The 14,542-nt window shown below is 41.0% G+C and overlaps 1 protein-coding gene across 1 annotated transcript in view; it reads left to right on the forward strand.

The window, feature by feature from the left end:
• The window catches only part of PLXDC1 (plexin domain containing 1), a 75,951-nt gene that overhangs the window by 15,890 nt on the left and 45,519 nt on the right, over positions 1–14,542 (forward strand). The window contains exon 2 of the mRNA XM_032234525.1: positions 10,591–10,754. Coding sequence (XP_032090416.1) covers positions 10,591–10,754 — 164 coding nt within the window. The remainder of the gene's footprint in view (positions 1–10,590; positions 10,755–14,542) is intronic.

Consider the following 14,542-nt stretch of genomic DNA (forward strand, 5'->3'; position numbering starts at 1 on the left):
GAGGTTCATTCTCCCAATTTACCTGCTCCCCCACTGGATATATACACGCATATCAACGGCATATATTCATGAGACATTCTAATGAAAAAGGCTTTCAGAACAATGTATAAAAAGAATTCAGTATTGTGACGCTCGGGCTAAGTATCTACTTTGTATAAAGCATAGCGTGATGTGACTCCTGCACTGTCAACTGTCCTTATGGAATTATCACACAAAATTTTGAGAAAGTGCTTCTCAAAGTATCTTTATAGAGCCGTAATGGCGAACCTATGACACGCATGCCAGAGGTGGCATAAAGAGCTCTCTCTGTGGCCATGTGTGCTGTCGCCAGCTGCTCTTCTGGTTTTTGATGTGCGCCAGCTGAACTTCATGCATGCTGTAGCCCTGAAAATAAGCTGGCTGGAGCGCATGTGCGCATCACCCTTTGCTCTTCAGGTTTCCGGCGTTCCGGCTTGTGCATGGAAATTAGAAGACCAGGTTGCTGACATGCATGCGTGCACTGGCAAGATGGTCTCAGAGTTTCTGGGACTCCAGCGCAGGTTCACCATCGCTGTTATAGATTACAGGGTGCACAACCTGGGAGCCAAGGCCACATGAATTCCTTGTTCCCAAGAGTCTATGGTGCTCCTTCCCTTGTGCTCTTCCAAGACATCTTCACTTTTTCTTAACATGCCACTACCACCGCCACATCCTCCGTTGTTGAACCCTCTCACCTGATTTCACCCATTTATTGTATTGTGGGCTTTATCACTTCATTAAGAAGGTCAATATCTTGGCCTGAAAAAGTTATGTGTTCCCTTTGTAGCGCAGTTATCCAAAAGTGGTGTCAGGCCTGCAGTCATATTCCTTTCTGGATCTTCGGCCTGCCACACTCTCTCTTATTTTACTATGCTGGTTCATTAGTGAGGAATTGGGAGGGGGAATAGGAAGGAGTAGGTGATGTCGTCAAAATAAAATTCCTTTGTAGAATCCAAGGCTGGATTAATTTTGGATGTTATTTAGAACGCTGACAAGTGGATTAACTGATAACAATCATATATGTTGATATACATATATTAGATTTATACTTTATACTTTTGTTTAATGAACTTCAGGTTCAGTACTTTTATGAATGTGCATGGAGAGTTGCTATCACCAACAATTTGGGATCCATAATAATTTGCTGTAAAAACACTACTTCTAGAGAAAAAAAAAATCTATTGATTGGTGACCAAAAACCCCTCATAAATTCAAAAATGAAATTATGATTTATAGTTTTGAGGATCAGTTGAGATATATTATAGTAAGAAAAGAGTCATAATGTAATTTTACAGACATAGGTCAATTTATAATTATTGTACTTATGCAGAAACTGCTTTTAAAGAAGATTGGAAGCTGTTTCTTTGTATTTCTTTCTTTTCCTTTCTATTTTCCTTTCTTTTTTTTACACTTCTAGTTTTTTCTTTCATTTCACCTGTTTCTCATTTCTTTTCCCCCTCTATATTAGTTTGTATTAATCTAATTCTTATGTTTAATAGAGTTTTTTTTTAAAAAGCACAACTCTATTTTCAGATTAATACTGGTAGAGACAGCATTAAACTGGATTTCAGCTCAACATGGAAATTATATTCGTGTTAGGTCATTTTGAAATCCCTGCACCAGTTTTATGTAAGTCAAATGTCAGCCTTTCCAAGCTGTCATTTGGCTTAGTAAAATTACATACTTTTACTCCTAAAACCATTGCTATTTAAAATTGATATGAACCTAGAGATTTTGAGTTACTACTCATGTTGATTTCATTCTCAGTAAGATGCTTTTGTGTTCCCTCTATAAAACATAAATAAATAAATAAATAAATAAATAAATAAATAAATAAATAAACCACCCCAAACAGGAAAGTATATGCCCAAGGCCGATTTCCAACATCTCCACTAACCCAGCATTTGTTATACCAAACATCCTTGGAAAACATCTGGCTTCCTAGGGCATTCATGCAAGCCAACCCTAAATGGAGCTTTTGTAGAGAAAGCTGGCCACATGCACACTGATACAGGCATATGTTTTTCCAGAAAGCAAGCCCAGAATAATATGGCATGGCTCAATGACATTTTTTGATTTTCTCCTTTTAGAAGATGCCTCGTTTAGAACCGCCAGATTTGGACTGTAAAAACCTGGATGGCCACTATAGTAGACAGCAATAATGTCTCTCTGCTCCCATCAGAGACATTATATTTTCTATATTTTCTCATCTGATATTATCCGGATATGACATCCCCGGATAATAAAACCAATGAGGCTTTTGAGTGCTAAAATAAGCCCTCCCCAAAATATTGCAACACAGCAGCAGCCATGAGGTAAACACGCTCGCTGCCTCCTGCACCTCAAAAATAATAAGACCTCCCCGAAAATAAGGCCAAGTGCTTATTTCCAGGGTCAAAAGAAAGTAAGACCCTGTCTTATTTTCGGGGAAACACGGTAAATGGTTGCATATTGGATCTGAATCATACCAAAGCACCCTAGGAGGAATCCTACTCTCTGTTTTCAGTGTAATAAGCTGTAAAAACAACACTGAGGAATAGGAGGAAGAATCTCAACCAAGACAACAACGAGATAAATGAAACTTGAGTCCAAAGCAGAAATGTAATTTGAGAAAATGTCTCAGACTTGACCATCTCTAGTTTTGTTAAAGATAAAGACACAGAGAGGGAAGCATATTTTAGACTTGTTACTATAACCCTACCCTAATAGTAATCTAAGTATTCGTAACTTTTGTTCCTAGTCTCACCTACCACAAAGAACTGGCAGATGGGAAAAATACTTCCTATCAAGGAAATAATCAGATAAAAGAATATCTTGAGAATATAAGCCCTTTCCTAATACACACATTTAGACTCTCAAGATCCCATTACTGTAGCTGAGAAAAGAAGAAGAATAGACCTACATGGTATTGGTTTCTTAGTTTAGTCTGTCTTCTAAGGCTGACAACCATGGAATGCAGGCCAATAGTTTTCAGAAAACTCTTACTTGCAACAAACATATTTAGTTATGCTCTAAATAAATGAATGTTTCTGGATTCAAATTCAGGTCACTCTATTACTAGGATAGTATCTCACTATTTTTAGGAAAGATGGGAAAGAGAAAACAAGGAATGTAGAATGAAGATGAAAGCTACCCTTGGCTTTTTTTGTTAATTAATAACTTCCAGCATTTATAAATATATCAAGATTTATCATTTGTATGTAGATTTTACAGTGTTTATTTGGGGGGGAAAAAGATCCTGTGCTACAAGGATCAAGACTTGGGACACTTGTTTAATGTTAACTGTGAATGTGTGTATGTGGGGGGGGGGTGTCTATATTTTCTCAGATGCATTTCCCACTTGTCAGATTGTTTTCCACATTCTGCAAGGAGAACCTATCTCTAAAAACTATTTTCTGACTCATGTTTATCATATGTAGTTCCTGTTTCTATCTTAAGAAAAGGTAATCAGAATATTGGATCAAAAAGAAGAATGTTCATTATGAAAATATTTCACTATTGAAGTAGCATTAAAATACACAACTGTCAGTACTTTAGGTCTTTTATCATTGGGACCTGCCATGATTTGTATAAATATTTAACTTGTTGGTAGTTTTGATTGGTTTGCCCTTTTGAATTAAGCCACTATGCTATTATCTTAGTGGCTGGATGATTTAAAGAGGATACTGGCATGAAAGAGAGGCAGGACAAAATCACATTCCCAATAAGCTAGTAACCACAAAAACATTTCATCAAGGCCAATAAAATATTAGTAGCTAAAGGGAGACTTCACCAACACTTATAAGTTCTAAAGAAATAAGATTATGACCTTTTCTCCACTGATGATTATGAACTTTACCCACAATATTTTTTAAATTAGTGGATCAAATCCAGACTCACTCATAGTTAATAGAATCCTTGTTGAAATAGGTGCATTTGAATCAGTGGTGGGTTTCACATTTTTTTAGAACCTCTTCTGTAGGTGTGGCCTGTTTTGTGGGAGTGGCTTGGATGTCATGTGACCAGGTGGGAGTGTCTTGGCAGTCATGTGACTGGGTGGGCATGGGCAACTTGTAAAATGTGCTAAAACTCACTTAACAACACTCTTGCTTAGCAACCAAAATGTTGGCTTAGAAGCTCTGGCATTTGAAGCACGCAAGTCTTAAAGCTGTTAAGTTACAAGACCCTTGCACCCCTAACCCTTTAGAAAAAAATCCCCAGGGGTGTTCAAACCTGACAGCTTTAAGACTTGTGGACTTCAACTCCCAGAATTCCTCCTCCAGTCATTTTGCTGTTTTGTCGCAGCTGCTTTTTCGCCCGCCCGGACTGCCTCGTCGCTGCTCTGGCTACCTCCGTCCGGACCCGGCAGCTGCGGTGACATCATCTGCCTAGATCTGCTCCATCTTCGGTTTTTTCACCGGGGGCAGGGCTGCCACCAAACCGGCTGCTGGATTTGCCGCCCGGTGCTGAGGCTGAGGTGAAGCTGTCGAAACTCCTACCGGCACTCCCACCTGTGGCAACGGTGGTGGAGCCTCCCCCTCCGCTCGGAGCACCTGAGCTGGGCCCCACATTACCCCCGCCTCCTCCTCCTCTTCCACCATGCTTTTGAGAAGCCATGAGGCCTTTTTTTCCTGCGGGGTGGGTGCTGGCAGCAGGTGTGGACCAAGTGCTGGTGAAGATGAGGTGGCGAGTAGGAAGTGGAAGTGCTTCAATTCTTTTGGAGCAACCCCACTCAGTTAGCAATAGCAGTAGCAATAGCAGTTAGACTTATATACCACTTCATTGGGCTTTCAGCCCTCTCTAAGCGGTTTACAGAGTCAGCATGTCGCCCCCAACAATCCGGGTCCTCATTTTACCCACCTCGGAAGGATGGAAGGCTGAGTCAACCCTGAGCCGGTGAGATTTGAACAGCCAAATTGCAGAACTGCAGTCAGCTGAAGTAGCCTGCAGTGCTGCATTTAACCACTGTGCCACCTTGGCTCGGTTTGTCCTCAAGCGCCCTATCTGCCCAGCTAAACCCAACGGGCCGCCATTGCCACTTTTGTCCCCTCCGCCACCTTCCTACTGGCTCCGTGGGAAAAAGAAACTGTTGCTGCTTCATCTCTTCCTTTCTCTCCCCCCACCGCCAGAGTGCGGAAAAGAACGCGACTGGGTTTTCTTCGCTCCCACTTTGTCTTGATGACGTCGCTGCAACTGTTCTTTCGCCCGCCTGGACCGGCTCGGTGCTGCTCTGGTTACCTCAGTCCATCCACGCCTGGCAGCTGCGGTGACATCTTCAAGACAAAGTGACTTGGAGGCAAAGGGGCCTTGGTGCCCTGTCTAAGCGGCAGCAGGGCCCTCTCCTGGCCAGGCTCTTCCCTCAGGAAGTGAAGGTTCTCGGTGCTCCAATAGCAATAGCAGTTAGACTTATATACCGCTTCATAGAGCTTTCAGCCCTCTCTAAGCAGTTTACAGAGTCAGCATATCGCCCCCACAGTCTGGGTCCTCATTTCACCCACCTCGGAAGGATGGAAGGCTGAGCCAACCTTGAGCCGGTGAGATTGGAACTGCTGAACTGCAGATAACAGTCAGCTGAAGTGGCCTGCAGTACTGCATCCTAACCATTGTGTCACCTCGGCTCCAGTAAGCCGTAAAAGCAGCTGGGAGAGGTGCACAGCTTGGTTTAGCCTCCCTGGAGCTGTGCGCCTCTCCCAGCTGCTTTCGTGGCTTCCCAGAGCGCCAAGATACTTCCTGCCTCCACTGGACTTTGCACTCTTCTCCACGCTCTCCTCCTCGCGACTGCAATAGACCTCCAGAAGCAGCTTTTGGGGCTGATGGGGCTTGGGCTTCCAGCCTGACAGCCCCCACTGCTTCTGGATAGCTATTGCAATCACGAGGAACAGAGGAGAGCACAGAGAAGTGCACAAAGTCCAGCAGAGGCAGTAATGCAAAAACGACGCCTACTACTCCCTTGCAAGGGAAGCGAAGGAAACCGCCTGGGACTCTGCTCCCCGCCTCACCTGTCTGGAACTGCTGAAAGCTTTAGACTCTGGTTTCCTGCCGCTTCGGCGTTCCTGAAAGGCAACTCCGCATTCTCCCTTTCCTTTGCCCCTCCTCCCTTCAAAACCTGTGAGGCGCTTTCTTAGCGCCAGTTGCCCAAATGACATGCCCCCCGGCATGCCCCCTGCATGCCTCCTCCTCCTCCCTCCTCCTCCTCCCTCCCCAAAGGCTCTTCTCCTCTTCCCGGAGCTTAGTGGGAGCCGGGCACAAGGGATGGGAGGCTGCTTTTGAAACCACACTTTGGAAAACTTCGCCAGGAAGGGAGGTGGGGAACCAGTGTGGGGGGATGCCCTGGAATGCCTCCGTGCTTTGCTGGTGGCCATGCCTCATAGGCAAGTTCCGGGAGGTCCTAGGAGGCTGGCCGTGCCGCGCAAGCTACTGCCCGTGAGTGGCGACGGAACGGGCAGGGGAAGCAAGCGAGAGGGGTGGGGTGGGCGCTCTATGAGGAACGGGTTCTAACAGGTTCAGTAGATTTGTGGAACCTCTTCTACTGAACCGGTCAGAACCGGAAGGAACTCATCCCTGATTTGAATTATAACAAGTGCAGATTCATTCACTGAATTAGCCAAGTTTTTCAGTTTTTTGGGAGAAGTATACTGAAGATAAATCAGGAGTGGGTTCCAGCAGGCACTACTGTCAGTTTGCTTGTGTGCATGCCATGCACGTGCACGCTTTGCACACATGCACAGTACAATAAGAATTGTTCTGCGCATGCCCAGAAATGAAATACAAGATGGCGCCGCCATAGGCACTATCTGGAGAACTGGCGTGGCAGCCCTGGGTCACTGCCAATTCTAGCAATCCAGGCTGCCAAACCATTACCAGTTTGGCGGAACTGGTCCAAAGATGATAGATAGATAGATAGATAGATAGATAGATAGATAGATAGATAGATAGATAGATAGATAGGTAGGTAGGTAGGTAGGTAGGTAGGTAGGTACATACATTCGTACAAATATGAGTACATACATACATATATATTGCTTGCTGCTGTGAAGAAGTTCCAACCCGCTCAACCTTCTGTATGGTCCAACTTTCCAGCCATACATTGCCACTGGGAAAACCATAGCCTTGACTATATGCACTTTTGTTGGCAAGGTGATGTTTCTGCTTTTTAGTATGCTGTCTAGATTTGGCCTAGCTTTCTTCTCAAGGAGCAACCGTCTTTTAATTTCTTGGCTTAGTCCCCATTTCATATATATGTAGGCCTAATTATGTTTTTTGTTGTAATTATTGTTGTGGATGCCAAGTAAACTGTTAGTGAGTTCTCCTTTTCAATTGTCTGTCTCCCTCTTTGCCTGCTCCGATATCTGGCAAACCCCTTCCCACCCCTCTGTTTTAATATGTATAAGAAACTACTGGGGGAGGATATTTGTTTCCTGTTGTTGACACTTCTAAGCTGGGTTGAAGAGGCTATTGAAGCAAAAGTTTTGACTTGGGTTCTGGAGGCTGCAGGGATTTGGATGGGATGAAACAGGCTAAAGTTGATGACTAAGAAGAAGTAATTGCTTTTTCTTCAGAACCATCTCTGTCTATTGTGATGGATGTTGCTTTCCCAAAGGAGCAGATCTGCAACTTGGGAGTCCTCTTGGATTTGCAGATATTGCTGGATTCTTCATCTTTATCTGGCCAATGCATTACTGTGCCTCTGCCTGGAATAGAAGAGTTGGGCAACTCATGAAGACAAGACTGCTGCAAAGGACTTTAACAGAGATGCTTTAGAAGATTATTTGGAAATCACAGTTGATTAAGACAGTAGCAACCTACCTGCTGATGAGTGTGTTGCTACAGCCACCTTGCACTTATGTTGTTGGTGCTGCATTGACTTCAGTAGATTTCTAGGTACAATTCAAAGCAGTGTTTTTAGTCTGTAAAGTCCTCCCAAGTTTGGCTCTTAGTATTTTTGGACTGCCAAATTTTAGTGACACAATGTTGGAAGACTCCAGAGACCATCAAAAAGAGATTCATGTGGAGGAGCCAACTTCGCAACGTTACATCGTGCGGACTTGACAGTCCGAATCTGCCGATGACACTTTTGCCCCTGGACGGTCTGGCAGGACCTAACCGTCCCAAAGAGACAGTGACTAGGAAGACAAGACCTTGCTGGTCACAGGGACATCACAAAGTCCCTGATTGATCCAAGGGAAGTACTTCCAACCGGCGGCAAACAGACAGCCCCCAGGCTGACATAGTTGGAGACGGCTCCGGAAAGAAAGAGAAGTGAAAGTGTTCCATTTGGTGAAGTCTTTTTTTTTCTTTTAGAAGATTGCTCTAAGAAACTTTTTTCTTAAGCTAAATTAGTCCCTTAAGTAAGAACAAAGTGGCAAATTTAATCGCTATTGGACTGCCTTAGAAAGTTTTTTGCTCTTGCCTGTAATGATGTTTTGTGGATTGAAGTGATTGCAACGTTTCCTGTTCCCCCGCTTGAGGTGAAGGGACTGATCTTTTTTCCTTTATTTCTTTTTACGGCTTTAACTTTTTTGGCTTAAATTAAAACTTTTTTTACTTTAATAAACTTCTCCTTCTGTTTGTTATAATATTATATTAAAGATACTTAAGGAAAAAGTTTTAAAAAATAGTTGAATCTGCCATTTGGAAGCCTAAGTCTGAAGCTTTTTTGTTGTAACAATGTATCCTTTGTTCATTCCTATTTGACTACACTGACTTTGCAACAGAAGGGTTTGGAACTTGTTTTTAAAACCTGATAAAGACTCAAGGTCACAAATAGTGTACTGCTGGTGCTACTAGAAAATATTTTGGCAAGAATTGGAAAAGGAAAGAAAAAGATAAGAACAATTCTTTTTTTGAAAACCATGAAAGAACTTCTGCTTAAGATTTAAAATAAAAATAGATATATTCTTCAAAAAATTGTGACAGGCTAGAGTGGCAGAAATTACCAAATTCCTTTTTTTCTTTTTCTTTATATTTCTTTTTACTCTAAAAAATGGATCAATACTCAGATGAAGAAAACTTGATAATTCAAAACATTTTGGCTGGACTTCAAAACATCTTAGAAGGATTTGAGAGATTTGACAAGAAATGGGACAGACTATGGGATATCACAAAAAAAGATGATGGGGTTGGAGCCCCAGAAATTAAAGAAGCGAATGAAAGTATAGAAAGCAAAGATAAGAAGTTAGATGAACTTATTAATGGAGTAAATGTGAGTGAAGGTGGAAAGAAGGGAAGCTGGAAAAGTGACTTTGATAATTTGGTGCTTCATCCCAAACTCCAAGATGCAGGAGAAAAAGAAAGAGCGAAAAAGATGGAGTTAATAAAATAAATCTATCCAGAAATAAACCTGACAACCAAAGTTAAGCTTACATTAATAACAACTCAAGGGCAACAAAACTACATGAGAGATCTTTTAAGCTACAAAGTGCGGAGAGAAGTCTTAAACCCTGGAAAGGTCCTGAAAAGAGAATTGACACAACAGCTGGTGAGAGAGAAAAGACCATTTTGTTTCTGGAAAGACACTGATTAATAATGTTAGTTGATGAAAAAAAGCTAGTTAATTATTGATGATTAATAAGTAGAGATTTTAGTACTTTATAGACTGTTCTAGATTACCATTGAATGTTTATTCGTTAACATATAATTTACTATGATACTAATAGTGAAATGATAACCTTAGTTAGGATAAATAACTGGGCCATAAATTGTAATTTGAGATCTGGTGAAAAAATGTGCAAATCTTACAAATTTTTGTTTAAATCTTGTTATGAAGATATAAATAATTTGAGTCAGAAGAGATGTGATATAAATAAGGAAATGCTAATGTACACTTTTGGTGATTGTTAAGTAGAAATGTTAACATCTCTTAGATTGTCTTAGATGTTTAATGTTTATTTTCTTAGCACGTAATTAACTAATTTGGGATTGAGGGAAAAGACCTATAAATCTTATTAATAAATTGTTGTTTAAAGATGGCTATAAAGGTATAATCTTGTGTGGGCCTGTGGAAAAGAGAGGTGAGATAAACAGTAAATAATTTTTAGTCAACTACAATAATAACAAGGAAATGTTAAGGGATAATATTTAATGATACATACAGGTGTGTTATGGGGGAGGAATGCTTAGATATCTTACTTAACTGAATCTGTTTCAGAATATGTCATAAAGGTGTAATGTTATTGGAGATTTATTGAAATTGCAAATGAATGCTAGTAGGTGGTTGTGTCTTTAAATACAAATGATTCTAGATAAACATGTCTAAATAATGGTAATTTAAATGAGAATTGTGGTACAGGGATAGTAAAATACATAATTTTTCTTTCTTGACTTAAAATGTACAATTCAATTTGAATGAAGTATATGTAAGGATTGTGGAAGAAACGCATGGAATATATTTCTAACCAATCGATACAAGATGTAATGAAAGATGATTCCTTTTTTGTGTATGTTTTTGTTTAATTAAAACAATAAAAAAAAATTAAAAAAGAGATTCATGGCCACAGATGACTCACCCTGGAACTACTCTATTCTGATTCTTAGAAATAGTTCATATATATTTATTTATACACATAATTCATAATTTTAATTCTTTTCCTAAAGGTTGGACCCAGGGTCCTGGAGCTATCATTGGAGAACATTCTCAAATTGGGGAGCGAAAAACTCGGGGAACCACACCTGAAGACAAAAGGACACAGATCAGCCAAGATTTTTCGGGAAGGAGCTTGACTATTGACACTCTGACAGACAATGAAACCCAGATTGTGGTGAGTCTCATGTAAGAAATAATTAACATCTTTAGGAAGTTTTGATCAGACAGAAATCTTTAAGGAAATGTTCCTTGTAAAAAGATGAGGGAGATAGAGAAATTGGAGTCCTTTAGGTGCTGGAAGACTTTAACCACCATTGCCTTTGACTAATGGCTACCTCAGCTGAAGGGGATGGAATTTTGTCTCCATTAGTATTTGGAATGCCAAAATTCTTCATCCTCATTATAAAACCACAGCTAGGTTGTATAGAAAAAGAGATACACACCAATCCCTCCATGACTTAGCCTGCATTTATCAAACTCATGTAAAGATCAAGAGCCCCAGGAATAAAATGCTCCCCATTTTCTTATGGATCATATCTAAATGCCATTTTTCCTCCATTATTTTTTGTCCATTGAGATCAGTGGCTCATAAGTGGAAATATATGGAGGAACCTAAAATCAGGGATTATTTTTAACAGGTAGTTTTAGTCTCTTGAATAGAACATTTCACTGTATGATCATATCAAATCATATCAAATAGTGAACTATATTTTGAGTGGGACCACTCTAGATATAGGGTTTAGGTATATGCTTTCCTAAAAAGACTCTATTCAATACCACCCACCAATAGCACTTCCACTCTCTCCCTGCTTCTCCCACTTCCTTTTTAAAAGCTTAACCCTAATATAGATATGAAAGATGTGCAAGCCCTCTGGAATTCATCAAACCAGTGGTAGATTCCTACTGGTTTGGCCCAGTTCAGACGAACTGGTAGTAGCTTGGCAGCCTGGGTCGCTGGAACTAGCAGTGAGCCAGGCCTGCCACACCCCCTAACCGGTTCTTTCAGTGGCACCATAGATGCCGCCATCTTGTTTTTGCCTTCTGCGCATGTGCAGAGCAATTGTTGTTGTACTGTGACTGCATGTGCAGCGCACATCAAGCATGCAAAGCACATGCGCAGCACGTCCCTGGGCGAACCAGCAGTAGTGGCTGCCAGAACCCACCCCAGATCAAACATAGAGTTGTCTGATTTGTCAGACTTAAAAAGAGTCTGAACTTGCTAACCCTGAACGCTGTGAACTCAGCCATCCATGTAATAGTCCTTGTTCCTCTTGGTTAGTTAAAGCTTCCCAAGGGATGACATACAGCTAGGTCCCAATGGAGGTGAATTGACCCTTGTAGGAATGGGTTCTACTGTACTAAAGAAAGCAGATTATTTGGATCCATTTCAGGCAGTTTCAAGCCTTGACAGAACTGAAAGAAGCATTGACTGCAGTATGGAATACCTTTGATGGGTATAGGAATAGGAATATTACCTTGAGCCTCTGAGTCTTTTAAATAACAAGTGCAATAATAGTTTTAAAATAAATGCATTTAATCAACTTCCAAGCTATCTTCTTGATGAAAATAAATCCTGCAATTTGATACTGTTTATTATATCTGTCTAGAATTATGTATTTGATGTGAAGAGCTGTTTGTGTGGAGTTCCTGTATGGAACATTTTAAAGCAGTTAAAATGTTCCACACAGTCAAAATGTTCATGCGTGCTTCAAGCACACCTGCTCTTTGCAGAATTGGTCACATAAAGATGATAGCTCATTTACTCCTACTGGAGACACATAGATTGTATCTATTTGAACAAAAAGGTCAGGCAAAGCACATACCTTTTCATCAGATTTTGAAAAAATAAACACATTCTATGCAACTGCCAAGAGCTGCTTAAAACGAATTCAGATTCTTTAAAGATGACTTTAATGAATGGAAGCTTTAACACAAGAGATCCAAACTCAAACTTGGAAAGAATTTAATGTCTGCAGATGCTCTTAAGCAGCGGGGCAGCCTGTTTTTTGGAGTCATGGATGGTCCTCACTTGTTCTGACCGAGGCTTCCCAAGAACATGAAGCAAACTCCTTGTCCCAACAAAAACCCCTTTTATTAATTTACTGTGAATTCTGCTCATTCATGTCCATCAAAGGCTTTCAAGGCAGGATTTGCAGTCACAGACCTTATCTGCCTTGGAGAGCTGAGATCTGCAAAACTTGGCAAGGAGTCTCGGAGAGTCATGAGCCAACTAATTGTCTCCTGCAAACTCCACTCTCCTTTCCCTCCTATTTTATTTCTTCTGGGAGGGGCTATTCATCGTCCCTGTGGCCTTACCCCCAAGTCAACCCCTGTTCTTTAGCCATGCCCTTCATCTGGCAACTCTGTGCATGCGCACACTGGGAACAGGCTCCAACTGTTTGTTTGCCTCACTGAAGTCTGACTCTGAAGGCAGCTGATAACTGGCATACGGCCCTGGCCCCCTCTCTGCCTCCGACACAGAGCCCACATCAGAGCCTTCCCCAGATTCCAGGACTGGCCCATGTTCCTCCCCAACCTCCTCACTGTCCGAATCTGCTGCCCGCTCCACTGACTGCTGCAGGCCACAACATCACTGGAGAGTTTTCAAGCAATGATTGGACAATCATTTGTCTCTGAAAGTCTCAGGATTTCTGTTTTGTGTAGAGGGTTGGATTAGAAGATCTCCAAGGCCCCTTCCAACTCAGTATCTCTATGAGTAAACCACAGTAGTGTAGGCTGAACAAACACAGCTATTTTTTTTTTATAAATTGTAATGCTTAAGATCAACTTCTAAACTAGAACCAAACAAACCACATTATTGTTTTAGGTCAAGTATAAATCCCTCCACCTGCCCCTATGGTGCTTCATATAGTTTCACATCATTATTTACTTCTTTTCATTGCCAATGAGCTTATTTTGTCTGTTTAATTAAATTTTATTTTATTTACAAAAATAAAAGTAAACATGTACAACTGCCATGGGCTGGATAATGGAGAAGAGATCCAATGGAACAAATAGAGGATATTATTTTTAAGTGTGTGATCCCTGGAAGGAGCAAGAAAGTCAAAATATTCCTAGTCTAGGTTGAGAAAAAATTAGAGATCTCTTCACATGGTGGATAGAATGTCTATGGAGAAGTCGTGTAATTTTATTTAAAAATGAATGTATACAGTGAATGATACAGAGATTAGTATCCTACTGTTTATGCACTTTGAAGTGAGAGTGTGAACTATTACTAAACGGAACAGTATATTTTAATGAATTGAAATCAATGTAAAAGAAAACGCACACTACATATTCTCACAGTGTGATGCCAAGAGTGGCTATTGCACGCTATAGTTGGGAGCAGGTAATCCTACATACCAAATTATGCTTGTAACTGACTGGCTTCATTTCAGGTCACTATGGGGCAAATATGTACGGTAGCTCTGAAGTGAAAAGTATATACAGAGAGATGGCATAGTCTCCTTACAGCATGCTGCATGTATCATAGGGAACAGAAGGTTAAACTTCCAAAGAATTGTAGTTGCTATGCAGTAACTGGAACTGTAGACATCAAAGCATTCCTTGCAAAGAGATAAGTGTTATTTTCTGCTCATTCTTAAGTCCCAAGCTATTCATAAAAGTTACCATGTTTTCCCGAAAATAAGACAGGGTCTTATTTTCTTTTGATCCCCGAAATAAGTGTTTATTCTTATTTTCGGAGAGGTCTTACTATTTCTGAGGTGCAGGAGGTGGTGAGCGTGGTCACTTCATGCTGTGTTGCAACATTTTTGGGGAGGGCTTATTTTGGGGGAGGGCTTATTTTAGCGCACGGGCTCAAAATCCCAATTATCAGGGTAGCTACAGAAAATGTTGGAAGAATTGACAACCCGAGAACAGGTTTAGCAGAAACACATATTCCAAATTAGAGTTATCCAACAAACTAGCCTCCCATCCCCCTTAATGGCAGATAGGTAACTT

The sequence above is a fragment of the Thamnophis elegans genome, chromosome Z (genome assembly GCF_009769535.1).
Source record: "Thamnophis elegans isolate rThaEle1 chromosome Z, rThaEle1.pri, whole genome shotgun sequence".
In the NCBI taxonomy this organism is placed as follows: Eukaryota; Metazoa; Chordata; class Lepidosauria; order Squamata; family Colubridae; genus Thamnophis; species Thamnophis elegans.